Source organism: Anser cygnoides, chromosome 20 (assembly GCF_040182565.1).
Source record: "Anser cygnoides isolate HZ-2024a breed goose chromosome 20, Taihu_goose_T2T_genome, whole genome shotgun sequence".
Classification (NCBI taxonomy): domain Eukaryota; kingdom Metazoa; phylum Chordata; class Aves; order Anseriformes; family Anatidae; genus Anser; species Anser cygnoides.
Window position 1 is genome coordinate 10,794,890 of NC_089892.1, and position 16,400 is coordinate 10,811,289.

The 16,400-nt window shown below is 57.0% G+C and overlaps 1 protein-coding gene across 4 annotated transcripts in view; it reads left to right on the top strand.

Annotated features, from left to right (window-relative positions):
• The window catches only part of RGS3 (regulator of G protein signaling 3), a 79,030-nt gene that overhangs the window by 48,598 nt on the left and 14,032 nt on the right, over positions 1–16,400 (top strand). For all 4 annotated transcript variants that reach the window (XM_048054866.2, XM_048054877.2, XM_048054888.2 and 1 more), the window contains one exon: positions 6,770–6,892. In XM_048054866.2, the coding sequence (XP_047910823.1) occupies positions 6,770–6,892 (123 nt within the window). The remainder of the gene's footprint in view (positions 1–6,769; positions 6,893–16,400) is intronic.

Sequence of the window (16,400 nt, forward strand, 5' to 3'; positions counted from 1 at the left end):
AATCAGTAATGATAAAAGTTTGTGATTCAGTTTGGGATTTTCCCCATTCCTCTCTTCTCTGACCCAAAAGTAACGGCCAGAAGAATTGCATTTTGGGATGAATTTGTTTCCACTCCAAACAGGATGTTTTTGGCAGTCAAAGCCAACGAACTCGTTTCCCTTTTCCTTTTTCCTGGCATTTTAGAAGACCTGGTACCCTGGGTTGGGCTCTGCAGTGTGATTGCCCCTCCTGGTTCCTCTGCTCCCTGACGAGGCTTGAGCAGCCTCCACGATGTCTTGGTCCCTCCTTCTGAAGTGCTCCATTTCTACTTCTGGTGTTTAATACAAGAAAACACCCACAAATGGCTCCAACTCAACGCCAAAAAGGCCAGCTTAAAGAGATGGGCTCAGAAAACCTCAAGGCTGTGCCCGGCCCTGACTCCAAGGCAGCCGGAGGGCCCGGTGTGTGAGCCCCCAGCACAACTCCCTGCGGGAGGGCTTTAACTGCAGCTGCTGGACAAAAAATAGCAGTGATTTAGGAGTCCCTCAGCCTCAGCTAAACACGAAATCCTGAGCTTTGTGCTGTGGTGTCCTCCTGATGCTGGAGCGACGCGGGGTGGAGGTAGTTGGGGTTCTGGTGCCTGGAAAAAGAAAGTCAGGCGTCTGCTGGCACCGGGTGCTGCATGCAGGAAGGGAGAAGGTGGGAGATTAGCGGTTATCTGTGGGGTGGATTATGTGCTCAGTTCAAGTTGTATCTCATTCTCTCAAATTTGTAATAGGAAAAGAGACGTTTGTCAGATTTGTGGGCAGTGTTATTTGTCAGATGAGCTCGTGGCTGGGGCTTGTTGTGCTGCAGTGAGGTGGAAGATCCCCTGGGATTTCAAAGTTCATTTATCCAAGGGGCTGCAATGGAGCATACACCTCAGCCAAGGCTAGAAATGTTGGAATAGGTCACACTTAAGGGCTTCATTAACAAAAATCCAGGCACACTCCTTGCTGCCTGCTCCTGTCAGTTTTATTACATTAATTTGAATCACATTTAGAGAAGATGTGGTGTGCTCCTCTGCCTCCCCCTTCCTGCTCCCAGTCCTGTTTGGCAAAAAGGATGATTCCCTCCCCTACCCACCGAGCTGGTCCTTCTCAGGAGATGTTGCCAGATGAAAAATCCCTTCCTGCTCTTTGACATTTCCTTTGATTCCTGCGTGTCTTGCAAGTGGTGGCTCATTTCTGGGCTGCCGGAGCCGCACACCAAGCGGGGCTGTGGCGTGCATCACCTTGAGTCACCCAGCTCACGTGAAAGCTGGATGCTCGATCTGCACAGGCTGAATCTCTGCCGTCTCACGCCTGCAGCAACAGCTTAACTCTTTCCTGAACGGAAATTTCCATTTTCCTCCACCCAAAGGATGGCAGGTCTCAGTCGCTGGATTTCTCTGGGCACAGGGCTGAGAAGTCCAAACTGCAGGCACGGGGATCTAACACCAGAGCAAGGCTGCCAACGTCTTGAAAAGTGCTTCTTAAGGATGTCATGATGTGAACCCATGCACAGATTACCCCAAATGCTGATGCATTCCTAAAATACAGCCCTGCCCTGCATCCCCAGGATGTGCCCCACATTTCAGTGCAACTGGAATGCTTGCAGTTGTATTAGAGGGTCTCTCCTTCAAATAACGTTCGTTTGCTTCAAGCCAGCACTCTCCTGGCATTTACTCTGGGCCAGAGCACGCAAAGCCATGGCTCTGGAGCTGGTGGCCAGGCTGCTCCTCTGTGCAGACAGAACCCTGGGCTCTGTCTCTTCTGCCAGTGCGTGTTCAGCCAGGTTAGATGATATGAAGTGACACCAGTGGCAGAAGCTCTGGGTTGGCATAATGCATGGCCAGATGTTAGGACAGCTCCCAGTTCAGGGCAGAGCAGGGAGGGCTCATGTTTCTCTTGGAGAAACAGATAAGCAGGGGAACTTTGCTTCCTTGGTTCTGTGAGTCTTTCTGCTGTTCAACGTGAACCTGAGTTTTGAGATGACCACAAAATGTACTGTTAGGAGAAGTTCTTAATTTTTTTATCCTGGTGCTAATTCTGTGGTCTAATTCCTACAAGTTGGCAAAAAGAGCAGCTGATATGATGTGGTTAAAGTCTCGGAGAGATTTTAAAAAAGGCTCAGGCACTAGCCTCCCTTCCTGCCTGAGAGGGAAGGGTGCTTGCAGAGCAGGAAGGTGCTGGACCTGATCTCTGTTTGCCCAAGCAGTGTTTGCATGGGGAGCTCAGTATCTAGCTAATCTTGGGGCTGGGGATTCCCGCGAAGGCTGTCACCTTCACCATGAACCACTTAAGGGCAGCCTGCTGCTCTGCAAAAACAAATCGAGCCCTGTCTTCATTGGCTGTTCTGAACATGGGTGAAAAAAAGGTGCTTTGTATTATCTTATCCTCCTGGAGGCTTAGCATCCTCCAGGCTCTGCCCCTATGCGGTGTCCCTGCGGCATCATTCCTCCCCACATGCTTGACAGCAGCATCGCTGTGCCGGAGACCGGCCCGGGGGGAGCTGGGGTCACGGGTGGCCCTGCACGGGTGGCTCTGCAGCGTGCAGTGGCAGTGCTGCCTTAATGCTGGCACCGCTCACTGTCCATGGGTGGCTGTAGGACAACGAAAACCCATTTCCAAGGAGCCAGCCCTTGGTGTTGCAAGCAAGGATGGGATGCTTCTGTTCTTTACCTTCAGCTATAGAGCCTCCCTGGCCGAAAAATAAGCCGCACAGCCACAAGCTGCTCTTCTCTGCAGAGATGGCTGTGCTCCATGAATGGCTGCTCCATGCACGTCTTCTGCTCAAGCACCCGTGAGCTCCTTTGGTTATCCTGGCTGTCAACAGGACCCGTGCTCTTATCACCAGTGTTTGATTTTTGGGCACCACCGGTGTGCCCAGCAGTCCAAAAACCACAGGAAGAGAATGGCCCCCATGGCCCCCCCAGCACAGGAGCAGACTGAACTTTCTCATCAGACCTAGGTCTGCGGGTCATGAAGTAACCAGCCAGCAGTTGCCCGTGTTTTGTGCACAGGATATTCCCAGGGCTTGCTGTTTCGCCGGTGGAGGGTTTGCTCTGTGATTTGAAAGCTATTGTAGTCTGGAGCCCATTTCCGAGGTACTTCCCCTCTGGGATCTCTGCTGGCTTTGGCCATGGACCAAGGCTCAGAACGATCGAGGCCAGGGGCCGGGCAGAGCTGAGCTGGGCTGTGAGCCGTGGCCCCCCAGCACCTTGCCATGAACCTTGCAGGGGGTTTATGGGGCTGGGGAGGGGAGCCGAGCACATCCCCTGATCTGCTGGGGAAAACAGGGACCTGGCTGCCCTGGGATTGCATCTGCTGGTGTGAGGGGTGGTGGCAATGAATGGACTCAGCCCCTGGGCCGGGCCGGTTGCTGAGCTCAAGGCTTTGAAGGTGTTAGGCTGAGGCTGGCTCGTTATTATTGCATCTTTGCTTTGCAGCGATGTGTAGAGCCGTGCTTGTGCACACGATGCTGTTGTGCTGGGTCCTGCACCGAGGGACGTGTCTGCAGCACAGGGGCTTGGTGTGTAGGGTCTGGGGGCCCCTCCTGCGACATGGTGCTGCTCTCCAGGAGGCCCTCGGCTGATCTATGGGCTGTGGAGCCGGTGTCCGCCGGGGCACCCGGGAGCTCTGCCTGCCCTGACCCCAGTCCTGCCGTCTCCCCGCAGTGGGGCTGGGGCTCAGCCCGGGGACACCGGCAGCAGAGAGCTTTTCCCATGTAGCAAATGGGAATCGTCCTTTGGGCAATCCCTGGCCGAAAAACGGCACATCTGGGGCTTGTGTTGACCAGTCTGGGTCCTCCTCCACCTACACGTGTTTTACTTCTGCTCTCCCATGGGGCCTTGCCCTGGTGCAGGGTCCGGCACTGCCCCAGAGCCGGGGGCTCACCGGAGGCTCCCGTGTGGCACCTGCAATAACATGTTTTTCGAAACACTGGGGTGAGCGCAGTCAGAAAGCAACTGGCAGCCACTTCAGTCGCTCACTTTATCTGGTCACAAACGCCCCCTTCACGCCATCTGCATCCTCCTTTCCCAGCACTGTGAGATTAAACCCTGTTTTCTCTTTGTAAATATTGGCAGGCGAAGCGGCAGCCTCCCTGAATGAAAACAATAGCGGGGAGGCCGGTTCCCAGAGCGGCTCCCGAGCGCGGCGGCTCGTGCTGCAGCCCTGCTTCCCTGCTCTGGGCTGTGCTGAGCTGCTCAGCTTGGTCCCTAGGCTGGGGCTGGCCTCTGGGGACATGTGCCGTTAGGTAGAGCTCTGTCCCACGTAGCAGTCGGTCTGTTCTCCGTCTGGCCGGATCCCAAAGCACTTTGCAAGCCGGAGCCTGTGCTTTAGCAGCTGGGAGTGCTCAGCCCTGAGGTTTGGGCTGCGTCCTTCCCCAACACAGGTGCACCTTGTCTGGGGGGAGCAGTTTGATGAGAGATGGTGAGACATGGTTCTTCTCTTTGAAAATGTGTTGGAGAGGTTTAAGATCACTGTAAAGGTGCTGAGACCTCACAGCTGTAGAGTAGAAATGATAGCAAAATGTGTACAGATCGGGCAAATGCAATTTTGGCAATTCACATCGCACCTCAGCCCTGCCCACGGTGCCTCAGGGATCAATCAGCCTGTGCTCCCGGGTTGGATAAAACTGAAATACAGCTTGGAAAAAAAAAAGGGGGAGCAGTTGGCTTCCCCATCTGACTTCTTGGACCGGGCAAAAGGGTGATCTCCTCTGCTGGCCTTAATACCACCGGGCTGGGGCCGGGCAGCCTCGCCGGCTTGCTGAGGCTCAGTGGGAGGCAGAGGGGCACTTTGCTCTCGGCAGCCGGTGGCGGCTGAGCATCGCTTTATGCCAAATTCAATCAGAGAGATGGGGACTGTAATCAAATCAGCGAGGGGCTGCACAGCAGGGGTAGGTGAGCTGTGCATCCATCATGAGCAAGGGGAGATGAGACGCCCTTGGAATCGCTTTAAACCTTGCGCCCGGGGAATTGCAAAAGCTTGGTAGGGAGCGGAGCGTACATTAGTTACAGCATCATTGTGGCGCTCGACTCTTAGCAGCTGTGCTGATATTTTTTAGGCTCCATTGAGTCCTTGCCATTGTTTGCTTCTGCCCCAAGAGCAGGGTGGGTAAGTGCCAGCCTGGATTTCCAGCACGGCAGATGGGCACCCATCCCCTCCTCTGAAAGCAGAACCAATTAAGTGCCTTTTGAGGGACCAGTGGGTGTCAGGGGTACAGCCTGGTGATCTGCCGGCACGGGACTGGGAGGAACCAAGACATGTGGGAAAGAGCACTGTGCTGCGCCAGCGGGTGCACAGGGCATCAGAGCAGTTGGGATACGGGGCAAGGGGAGACACAGCACCTTGTGTCCCTGAATCACAAACCTCTGTTTGATTTTGATGGTTTATAAGCAAGCCCGAGTATGCATTTTCAATATTTAAGCCCATTTCTGCTCCAGGAATAGATGTTGTGATGCACAGACGTAAGAAAAATCAAATCTTGTCTCTCTGGAAGTCTCCTTGGTGGGGCAAAGAGCTGGACTAGAGATCTGTTTTTCTAGAGCTTACATAGGAGGCTGGTTTGTTTACCTCTTTAGCAGGAATTTTGAATTACACGTGAACGAGTTAGCATCCAATGCAAACAGAGTCTTAAATGGTGTGACTAAATGGCATTTCCCCTTTTGGTTGTGTTGTCTCTGGAGTCACAAAGTGCAAGTTCCTTAGTTCTGTCTGACCTTTCTGGGAAAAACAGGCTAGCAGAGTCCTGCCCCTTTGCAAGGAAATCCTAGGGGGAAATGAAAGGCCTTTTTTATCCCCTTTTAGTGTGTGACTTTTTTCTTCCTTTGCGGTTCTGTCCCAAAGTTCTGCTCTTTTTCACATCTGACCACACAAGGTGGTAACCCAGCCGTGGGCATTTCTGGACCCTTTTTAAAGCGAGACCTGCAAAATCCTAACGGGCACCAGTTGCTACTAAAGCCTGATTTATTTTTTTTTTTAGCACAAGAGATGAGTATTTTAAGCACTGGGAGACATTTGTAAGAGAATTTGGTCAGAAGCTTTCTTAAATGAGAGGGACCTGGCCCAAAGAAAATATGTCAAAGACGAACAGGTCCATATCACAACAGGGCTGTGTAGGGAAGGGGCTGGGGCGGTGGGCAGGCTCTGAGGCTTGCGATGGGCTCAGCTGGGGTGGGTTCCTGTCCTTTCTCTCCATTCCTCCCTTGCTGCACGTTGCTTACAGGCGGCGCGTGACCAGAGCTGGAGCATCCTCCTCCAAACGACCCCGATGCGTGCCTTAATGAAGGAGCGAGGGAGAGCCTGGCCTGCCCCTGCACCCCTCCCAGCCCTGCCCAGCCCAAAGGCACTTGTTTTCATCAGTTCGCGCTACAGCCCCTCACTGATGTTTGCATACAGCAAAGAGCAATTTCCATCATCTAATTTAGCTGAATTAGCAAGTTTGCACTGTGATGGCACAGGGTGCAGAATTGCTGGTGCTCTGCCCGTGCCGTACTGCTCTGCTCCCACTTATTATAGCAGAAATCTGCTGCTCTGCACCGCAGCAGCCTTTCTCCCTCTGTCTGGAGGAGATGCCACTGTGCGGCTGATTTCCCATCTGTTTTACTTTCTCATGCCCAGAGCGCCGGACGCTGGTGCGCGCTCTCCCGTTACACTCGCGTTCATCTGACAGTGTGTTGGAAGCGAGTAGTTTGCAAACAAAGCTGGGGCCTGCGACACACAGCTAATGACCTTCTCTCTGCCTGTGTTTCCTTTACGTCAGAAGTCGGAGTGCTTATTAAGTTTGGAGGCTTACTCCCAGGAGCAGAAGAAGAGGATCTGCTGGTGTCTGGCTGAGAACATCACCAAGCAGCAACATCCGGCATCGGCTCCTACAGAGAACAAGGTAAGCGACCCGTGCGGACGCAGCCCTGCTGCTCGAGATCCCTGCTCAGAGCATCACGGGGCTCTGCCTGCGGTGGGGGCTTTCCTCTGGTGATGCTCCTGCCAGGCGGCTCGCTCCGGGGGCTGGTTTTTGCCAGGTGAGGAGTGAGTCTGCATTCAGGCGCTGCTGCGTCTGCAGCTTCCTGCCCTGCTCGGGGAAGCAGTGGCTGCATCTGCATCCGCTGACCCGAGTCGAGGCAGACTTCAGGGAGCTGCCAGCTCCTGACGCCTCCTAGCATCTGTATTTGGACAGCTGAGACCGTGCAACCCAGTGTACAGCCTCTCTGGAGAGCCTGGCTGTAGGGCAGGACTCAGTCCAGAGGGAGAGGTCGAGGCCGTGATCTCTGGGTCCTGATTAAAAGGCTCGGGTCATGGGAGCAGTGGTGCGGAGACGTGTCCCTTCTGTGCACTCAGGTGGACTCTGAGGCTTGGTCCGGCCCCCACTGACGGCCTCGAAGCACAGAAAGGCCCTCTGAGCGCTGGTTTTCCTACCTAGCACGGCTGCACCAGCACTTTCCCACACTGAAGAGATTCAGCCTGGCCTGGGAGTGTGGTCTCGGCAGTGCTGGCACGAGAAATGTGTGCGTGGAGTGGGTTTGAAGCACTGTCGGGCATGTGTGCCTGGTGTGGATGTGGTTAACACCTCTGTCCACTTGCTTCGTGGCCGGGGATGCCTCTAAGGGGAGGTATGTGACAGCGGCAGTCTGTGCTGGGCTCCTCTGGTCCCCCAGGGGTTGGGTTCGGATGGCTGGTGGGTGACCCACAGCTGTGGGACTAGGGAAACACACTGTGCTGAGCAGTTAAAGTGCTTTAAGTGATGCAAATGCGAATCTTGGGGGCAAAACACCCAAATACCTCCCTGTGCCTGGTGATGAGCAGCTCCCGTGCCCAGGGGAAGTGTGGGTGCAGCCTTGGTGCTGGGTCTGGTCGGGCTCGGGGGCAGGCGGCTTTCACTCTCGCCATGTGAGCTGCGCTGCTGCCAGAGCAATGCGGCTTGTGCCCCGCAGCGTCCCACGCTGGGTCAGCCCAAACATCAGCTCTGCAGGAGACGGAGCCTCCGGATTCCTTTTCCTGCCTGTTCCAGACCTACCAAAATAGCAACAACGCAAAAAGCCTGAGAACGTGGTTAACAACCAAAGCTGTAGCCATGCGAAGAGCCCCGGGCAGCTCAGTCCGGTGACAAGGCTCTGCCACCTCTCTCGCTTGCCCGTGCTGTGGCTTGCAGGCATGACGCGGTGCCGTGGCTCTGCCCCGGCCTGGGTGCAATCCAGCCTGGGCTGGGAGGCCATCCGAGATGAAGCCCTGCAGGGTCTCATTAAATCTGAGCTTCTCCAATGGGGGAGATGTTGTCAGCTCTCCATCACAATATGAGCTCTCTCTCCCTCCCCACCCCAGGCTCTGTGTCCAAGGCAGGGTGTGGGGTTATGCCTCAGTTCTGGCACTCTGCTGGACCTACAAGCCCCGTGGCTCAGAGCAAAGCTCTGGGGAGTGCCTGCTTCCTGGGCTATTTCAGGGGCCTGGCCACCAGACAGGTGAAAAAAGGCTGTAAGAGAGGGCACAAACCTTTCTAAGGCTTTTCTGTGCCTCTGTGGAAGAGGGAAAGCTTTGGAGAGTGGAGGACAGCCAGGGTGAGCCCTCCGGGTTTGTGACAATGGGAATTTGTCTACACTTGCTGAAGCTGTTGGAAATCCCACTGGTAGGATATAGGGCTAGAAGGGAGAAAAGAAGCAGTGGGAGCAACTGCCTGGTGCTTAACGGAGTCCATAGCGCCATTTTCCATCCCAGCAAGGTAGAAACTGCCCTGTCTACAAGTTTAAAACAAACATGGTCCTGAAGGGCGAGAGGAAACAGCGCGGGGAGCAGCTCCTGAGCAGCAAGACGAGGATGCTCAGTGTGGCATCAGAGCACGCTAAGTGCCCGCGCACGTGGCCGGGCTGCAGCCAGGGCTGCCGCGAGTGGTCTGCGTCAGGGTGGGCATCCCTGGGGACACCGGCACTGCGGGAGGTGTGCGGGGGGCAGGAGCTGGGAAAATGTGCCAGAGGACATGGAGAACATGTTCTAGAGACCAAGTCTTATGTCTACTACTACTGCAAAGGGGCTTGTGGCGGGGTTGGGGTCGGTCTCTTCTCCTGATCAACAAGCGGTAGGATGAGGAAATGGCCTCAAGTTGTGCCAGGGGAGGTGTAGGTTGGAAATTAGGGAACATTTCTTCACTGAAAGGGCTGTGAGGCATTGGAACGGGCTGCCCATGGAAGTGGCTGAGTCACCATAACTGGAGGTATTCAAAATGTGTGTAGATGTGGTGCTTAGGGACATGACTTAGTTGTGGACTTGGCAGTGCTACGTCAAGGGTTGGACTCGATGATCTTAGAGGTCTCTTCCAACCCAAATGACTCTGTGATTCTGTGATTCTAAAATCGGTTGCTTCTTGAAATGGAGAAGTGGTCCATTAGCTTTTGCTTGTTGCTTGCAAGCCATTTGATATTAGGGCTATTTAGGGAAATCGGCTGGTGTCTGTGCTCTGTGAACAGGAAAATTAGGCTGGGAATATCAGCTTCTGCATGGCTGATTTCTACTCCAAATGGAAATCTGATTTTCAAAGCCTTCGAAACTGCTCCAGCTTGGCGAGAGGCAGCTTGTCTGGGGACGTGGGCTTTGCTGGGCGTCGGGAGCCAAGAGCCGGCGTGGCCTCGGTGCCAGGCAGAGCCGCGCGCTGTGCCAGCTGCGTGCTGCTGCCAGAGGAGGGGACACTGCTCGGGCAGGGAGCGGCTCCTCCGCAGCCCCCACGGAGGGAACGGCTTCTCCCCCCAACACGGTAATGCTGCTACTAGTCCTGCACCGAGCACATGGTGTGTGGTGGGGCAAAGACGCTCCTGCAGGACGGTCCCATCTGGAGAGCAGGGGCTGGACTGTCTGAGTAAAGCTGCGTGGTGGTGTGGGAATTCAGACAGATTTTGCACTTTGGGATGGCACTTCTTGGTTTTCAAGGCCCCCGGGGCCATGTTCTTCTGGCTCAGGGACATGGCTCTGCGCAGCTGCCATCACCACCTCGGGGAGCATCTCCTGGGAGGCGAAGCTGCTGCGTTCTGGGAGCCACCAGCACTTGGTGCATCCAGCTCTGGAGGTGTAGGGAGAGAAATCCCTGAGGGATAAACCAGCTCCAGCCGTGGTCCTGATGAGCTTTTCCTGCCAGTCATTGCAGGCTGAATGTGTGGTCCTGCTGGCCAGTCCCTTGGTGGCTCCTGCAGAGGTGATGGGATGTGGGTGGAAGTGGGGCTCTGGTGGCTTCTCTGCTGCCACTGTAGGACTTGGCTGAACTTCCTTGAGTGGCGAGCCTGTCCTGTGGGCTGCAGCAGCTCCCAGGAGTTGTTTTGTTGGTATTTTCTCCATCCACAAACCCTTCCCAACCTTTGTAATCAGATCCGGGTCTGCCCTGGGCAGCTGCTCCCTGCCCCGTGGTTGTGCTGGACAGGGATTTGTGGACCTGCCCTGTAAAACACATCACTGGGGGGATCCCATTTGGTGACAAACATCCCCAAACAGGGAGGTGCGGAGCCGGGAGGTGGGCCAGTGCTGGTGAGGAACCACAGCCACGGCAATGTGATTACAGCAAAAGCAGCTTTATGAATTAATCGAGTTAGCCAGGCTGCCTCCTTGGGCCAAATAATGGCCATCTGTGCAGAGCACGGTGCTTTTTTTAACCCTGCATTGCTGCACTGGTCCAGTTTCCACATTAGCAGGACTGATGAGAGGGCAATCTGCAGAGCAGGGGTGAGGACAAGGCACCAGGGCTGGAGCTGCTCCAGCTGCTTTGGCTGCCGGGGCTGAAATTAGTGGCACAACACCCTGATGATAACGAACCTGCTACGACCGTCTGATTCTCACTGCTTGTTTCTTTGTGTCTTCCACACTCAGAACGGCTGATTACTCTTCCTTCTGACTCCGTGACCTGAGATTACCTCGGAGATGATGGCTGGCTGTATCTGAAAGATGTAGATTATCCTTAAGCTAAATAATTACGGACACTTTGTGGTGTGGACTTTGGGCCGTGGGAGCCCAGGACGGGCGCTCCCCTTGTTTCCCGTGGGAGGTGGTGGATCCGCAGCACTTTTCAGATCCCGGCCGCCGCTCTCTGTCCCGTGGCTGCCGACGGTGCGAGCAGGCAAGGACCGATCCTGCGCCCCGGCTCTGGGGCTGAGCCGCCCGCGGGAGGGCCGGGCCGGCCCCATCCTGCCCCTTCCTCTGATCAGGAAGGGCAGGGCTGATTCTCTCACTATTCACAGCGTGCTTGACAAGTGCAAGTAAATGTGCTGTCAACAAAAGCAAACAGCGTGTAACTGAGGGATGATTGAAACCAGGGCCGGAGCGGGTGCGGGAGGGCTCCGTGCCGAGGCGGTGGATCCGCAGACAGAGGGGCGGCCGCACTCCCCAGGCGCCTGCACTGCAGGGAGAGGCTCCTGGAGGTGGGGGCAACCCCTCCCCTGTCCCCCATGCCTGCCCTGCCTCCTCTTCCTCACCCCCCGGGCCCCCGGCGTGCCCCTTGCTGTGTGCCTGCATCCCTCTGCCCTCCCCATGCCCAGCAGCTCGCTGCCCTCAGCAACCTGTTTCTCTTTCTTCCCCATCCCTTTGGAGGCTCCCCGTGTGCGCCCTTGAGCTGGTGCGGCCAAGGTGTTGGGGTGGCTGGGACAAGCACTCGGCTGGGGGACACGGGGGAGATGCTCTCCCCGACCCAGCACTCATGGGGCACTGTGCTCAGCGGGGGCATGGTCAGCACCATCAGCTCTCTGAGGAGGAAGGAGGGGAGGAATCTGCACCTTGCGCTGCTTTTGGACCAAGGTTTCAGTCCGCATCACGCAGTACCCACAGGGCCAGCCCGGCCCCTGCCACGCGCCCTCCCAGCCCCCTGCTCCTGCTGTCAGGCTGCTCAAATGGAGGAGAAAACATCGGGGTTTATTCTGCCTCAGTAAGGGTTAAAGCCTCAGCTGGCAGCGCTTATGAGCCAGGTTACAAAAGTAAAGCAAATAATTGTGTTGTTCCAAGCCAGCGAGCACAGCCCAGTCTCGCCCTGGGCCGGAAAAACTTGTTATTAAGGACAGCCAAAGGCTGCTCTGGTAACACCGTGAATTGGGAGGCTGCAGGAACGGAGACCCTGTCCCCCTGCCAGCAGGGTCCAGCTCAGCTCCGACCACTGAGGAGTCTGGAGGAAAACATCTCTGCCGGAGGCCCCTGTGCCACCAGAGCGAGCGGGGCCCTGAATCCACGCTGGTGACCTCGATGCACGCTGACATGGGGAGCTCGCCCTCGGCACCCGCTGGGCCAGGAGGACAACACGTTGACTCTAATTCAGCTGCGATAGGAGTTAAATAGATAGCAATGTGTGTGAATGTGACCATAGAAGAAGTAGCTGCAGCTTGAGCCACCCAGGTCGAGCCATCCCGTGTTTAGTGTGCTCCCTTTTGTGGTCAGCTCTCCCGGGAGGCTGGTAGCCCTCTTCCACAGGAGCAAGCCCCAGACACAACCAGACCATTGAAGGCTATGTGGGGGGATGCTTCAGCTCCCTGTGGTGCTTCAAAGCATGTCCCAAACATCCCTTTATGAACATAGGGGTGCTCTTTATGCAGGGTCTTGTCCTGACCTGGCTGTGAGCTCCCTGCAGTGCAGGCGAGCCCATGTGGGTGCTGAGGGCTCCTGGGGCTCCTCCATCCCCCTGACCCCTTCGTGCACAACAGTTGGCTTCCGCTCCCAAGCACAAGGATGTGGTGAAAAGCGCAGGGCGGCAAGGGTTCACCTGGGCAGGCTTTTCAGCATTTCCCCCCGCACCAAGCCCTGGCTCCATCATGCTCAGTGTCCACCACTTGATGGTGGCACGGAGATGCGATTGGGGCCACCAGCTCGGGACAGCCGCTTGCAGGCTCCCAAGGCACGCGCGTACCAGGAGGGGCGGCAGAGCAGATGGGGCCAGCTGAAAGCCCTGGCTCCAGCTTTATTTGTTCGTTTGCTTAGCTGGACTCCAAAGCCATTAGACGAGCAGACCTCTCCCCTCCAGCAAACACCAGCTCCTGTTTCTCTGGCGCCATGCAATGTGCTTCTGTGTGCAATGTGCTCCTGCGTGCAATGCCACGTCCCCCCGAACAGGAGGACGTGGTGGTGGAGTGTGGGCTGAAGCAGCCGCCGGCACCTCTATCGCAGCCAGGGGCATTTTTAAACCCTTGAAGGTTGTTTCTCGTGAATCCCCAGAAGGACTCGTAACAGCGAGCATGCTGGAGGGAGCAGTGCCAGCAGCCCAGGGGGGGTTGAGCATCGTTGAGATCATTTGCACGGGGTTGTCAAAGGCACAGACTAAGTGGTTGAAGCCAGCGCTGATGTGATTTAATGAAGGCGCTGGAAGTGCTTTGGCGCAGCGCTGCCTGTGGCGGGGGGATGCTGGCTGTGCAAGGCAGGGCTGGCACCGTCTGCTGGGCTGGAGCGCTGCTCTCCTGCACCCAAACAGCTCCTGGTTCGGGAAGCTGCTCTTTCCTTCTAGCAGGGGGCTGTGAATGCACAGCCAGGCTGGCTCTGAAGCTGCTGGTGTCTGTGCCCCGTGCTGCACAGCTCCCTAAGGCATCATGTCCATGCAGTGCCAAGACGTTGATGGGGGATATTGGGGTGGTTTCGCACCAGCACCCTCGGGGACCCACTGGTGCCCCAGGGAAACAAGGTGGCCCTGGGGAGGAGGAGGGGGGTCACCGATGCCATTGCAATAGTTACTTGAACCCTGAAATTTTTGCACAGCTGAAGGATGTTATGTTTGAAGTGCTGGGGGGCTCTGGGTGGTGATGCCCAGAGTGGCGCAGGAGTTGGAGACAGCTTCATCCTGCTCCCTCCGGGAGCCTCAGCATCCTGCCCCATAACAGGCACCTCCTGATGCAGCTGCAGGGGAAGGTTTGGTGACCGCAGGTGGGTTGTGTTAGGCTTTGTAGCCACCCTTGGGGTCGTTGGCACCATCGGGATACCTTCAGACATGGCCCTGTCGGTGCTGGTCACAGCCAGAGCAGCTCTGCCAGATCCCTTCTCTAAGGCGGTCGTTTCCTTGCCACCATCCATGCCAGCAGCAGCAGTGGCTTTCAGCGCCAACCTTGTGGTCCTGTTGTGAGCGCCACTGGGACGAGACCTTTGCGACAGCTCTGCGGTGGCTGAGTGCAGCAGCTCAGGCTCCTGCCGTCACCTCCCTCATCCTGCGCAGGGGGACAGTGCTCTGCCCCTGCTGATAACACCACGGAGAGGTTCCCCTCCAGCCAGCACCACACCGTGTAACATCTGCCTGTTGCCCCAGCAGGGGAGGGATGCTGAGGGCTCAGCCCTCGGGATGTGGGGACACATTTTGACAAACTGGGTTTCAGCCTGGCTGCGCTGGGTGCGGGAGATGGCTCTGCGTGGCCGTCAGGTGGCTCACCTGTACCCATGGTGGGGATGCCGGCCCCCACAGCCATCCCTGTCGAGCTGTGGGGCTCTCCTGGGGACACGCTAGGGGTGGCAGCAGTGGTTGGGCTCTCCCCGGGCAAGCTGTGACCTCTGGGATCACACGGATAAGGGAAAGAGTTGGGATCTTGCTCAGGGCCAGGACAGGACTGAAGATTGGATGCTACAGGGCCTGCTCAAGTCTGTGTGCTGATCCGTGCCCCTCTCCGAGCCCCGCTGTGCTGCTGCTGCTGCTGGGATCTGCTCCTTCTTTCCCCTTCCCCACCCTGCTGCTTTCTTACTGCCAGGGATATTTATGACCCAGACATCATCTCACTGCCTTCCTGCGCTGGGTTACCTGGGTCGGGGAGGCTGCAGACCAAGGCTGGTGCCCAGCTTGGGCAGACTGGAGCCGTATCTCCAAGTACGGGACTGGGGGTGCTCTGAATCCCAGGAGGCACCCCTGGCATGGTGACACCCTGGGCTGTGCACCCCTGATGAAGGGGAGCTGAGCACGGCGTGCCCCCGCGGCCGTGGGCACCCATCAGTGAACGGTGGCGGTGGTGCAGATAAACCCTGGCACACCGCGCCGCAGAGCATCCCCCTCTTCAGAGCTGCCCCTTTTCCATAGAAAGTACTTTGGAAAAAACCCAACCGCCCACCTGCAGCAGGGTTTCATTAGCAGCACCGAAATTGGTCTGCGGCTCAGCGTTGCTCAGGGGCAGGACAGGGCAGGAGAAGGGGAGAGCTGCGGAAGCCGAGGCGGCGGGTTTCGGTGTGATGCATGGCTCTCCCTCCAGGCAGAGCGGACGTCCACTCCTACCAGCAGGTAATGGTGCCCCCAGGGATGGCTCGCAGAGCCGTAAATAGCACGCGGGGCACGAGGGAGCGGTGTCTGGGAGAGGCTGGGGCGGCTTCAGCTGCTGCTTGACACAGACATTAATAACGGCAGGGGCAGAGCCGCGCTGCGCCAGCGTCCGCCAGACCGCGGCCGCGGGCACACGTCGGGGCTGGAGGGAGATGCTGCTCCAGCTGGGATGCATCTGAGAGCCCGCGTTTGGTATGTTTTGCTTGCCAAGTTTGCAGCCTGAGGGCTGTAGCCTTGGTTGGGCGGGATCTGGCAGGTCGGGGAAGCTGTGCCGTGCCTCGGGAGCGCTGGTGTCCTTTTAAATAACAGGTCCCGGTCCCCGCGGGCTGTTCCTGGCAGTCTCCTGGGGAACCTGCTGCTGCCGCCCGGCTTTGTTTGTGGCAGCTTTGGAAGGGCTGGTAAAGAGCAGCACTGGTGGGCACAAGGGGGTGTTTGCAGTGATGGGGACTTTCTGAGGTTCCCTTGCAAATCTGGGCTGTGTGTGGCTGTGCCGTCGGCTCCACGTCGGCTGGCTCTCGCTGCAGAGAGCAGCATCGCAGCGCGACAACGCACCTTCTGCCCCAGGGCTTTTGCAACCTTTTGGAAACTTTCCGTTTACTGGCACTGGGGACAAGAGAACAAATTCAGACCTTGCCTCTAAATTCAGAGCTGGGTGCGTGTTCGTAGCCTCGGTGGGGAGGGAGGCACTGGGCTGGGGACAGGTCGGGGGCTGGGGTGGCCGAGGCTGTCCGGGGGCCAAGCAGTCGGTGCTGCACTGGCATTAAACCTACATTAACTGGAGCACGTGGCACAGGGAGGTTTTGTCCCATGTCGTTTGCCAACACCTTCAGCCATCTGATCCCAAAATGCAGAGTGCAAGAGCCACCCGACCTGGCTCCATCCTGTGTGTAGCGGGACCTGACCCCTGCAATGTAAATCCCGGCCCCCGCCACGTGCCAGGCTGCTGCCCTTGGCACGGCAGCAGCTCCTGTCCCCTGCCGCGATGCAGGGAGCGGGTGGCTCAGGGAGAGGCGCAGAGTGCGGCCGCAGGGCTGGGCAATGCCCCAGTCAGGGCCCATTTCCAGAGCCATCAATTGGGGATGGCGGTAATGGGGTAATGGGATTAGTGCAGGCTGCTGGCGTGGGATCATTTCCTCCCACGGAGGGCAGCTTCTCCTTCCAGGAC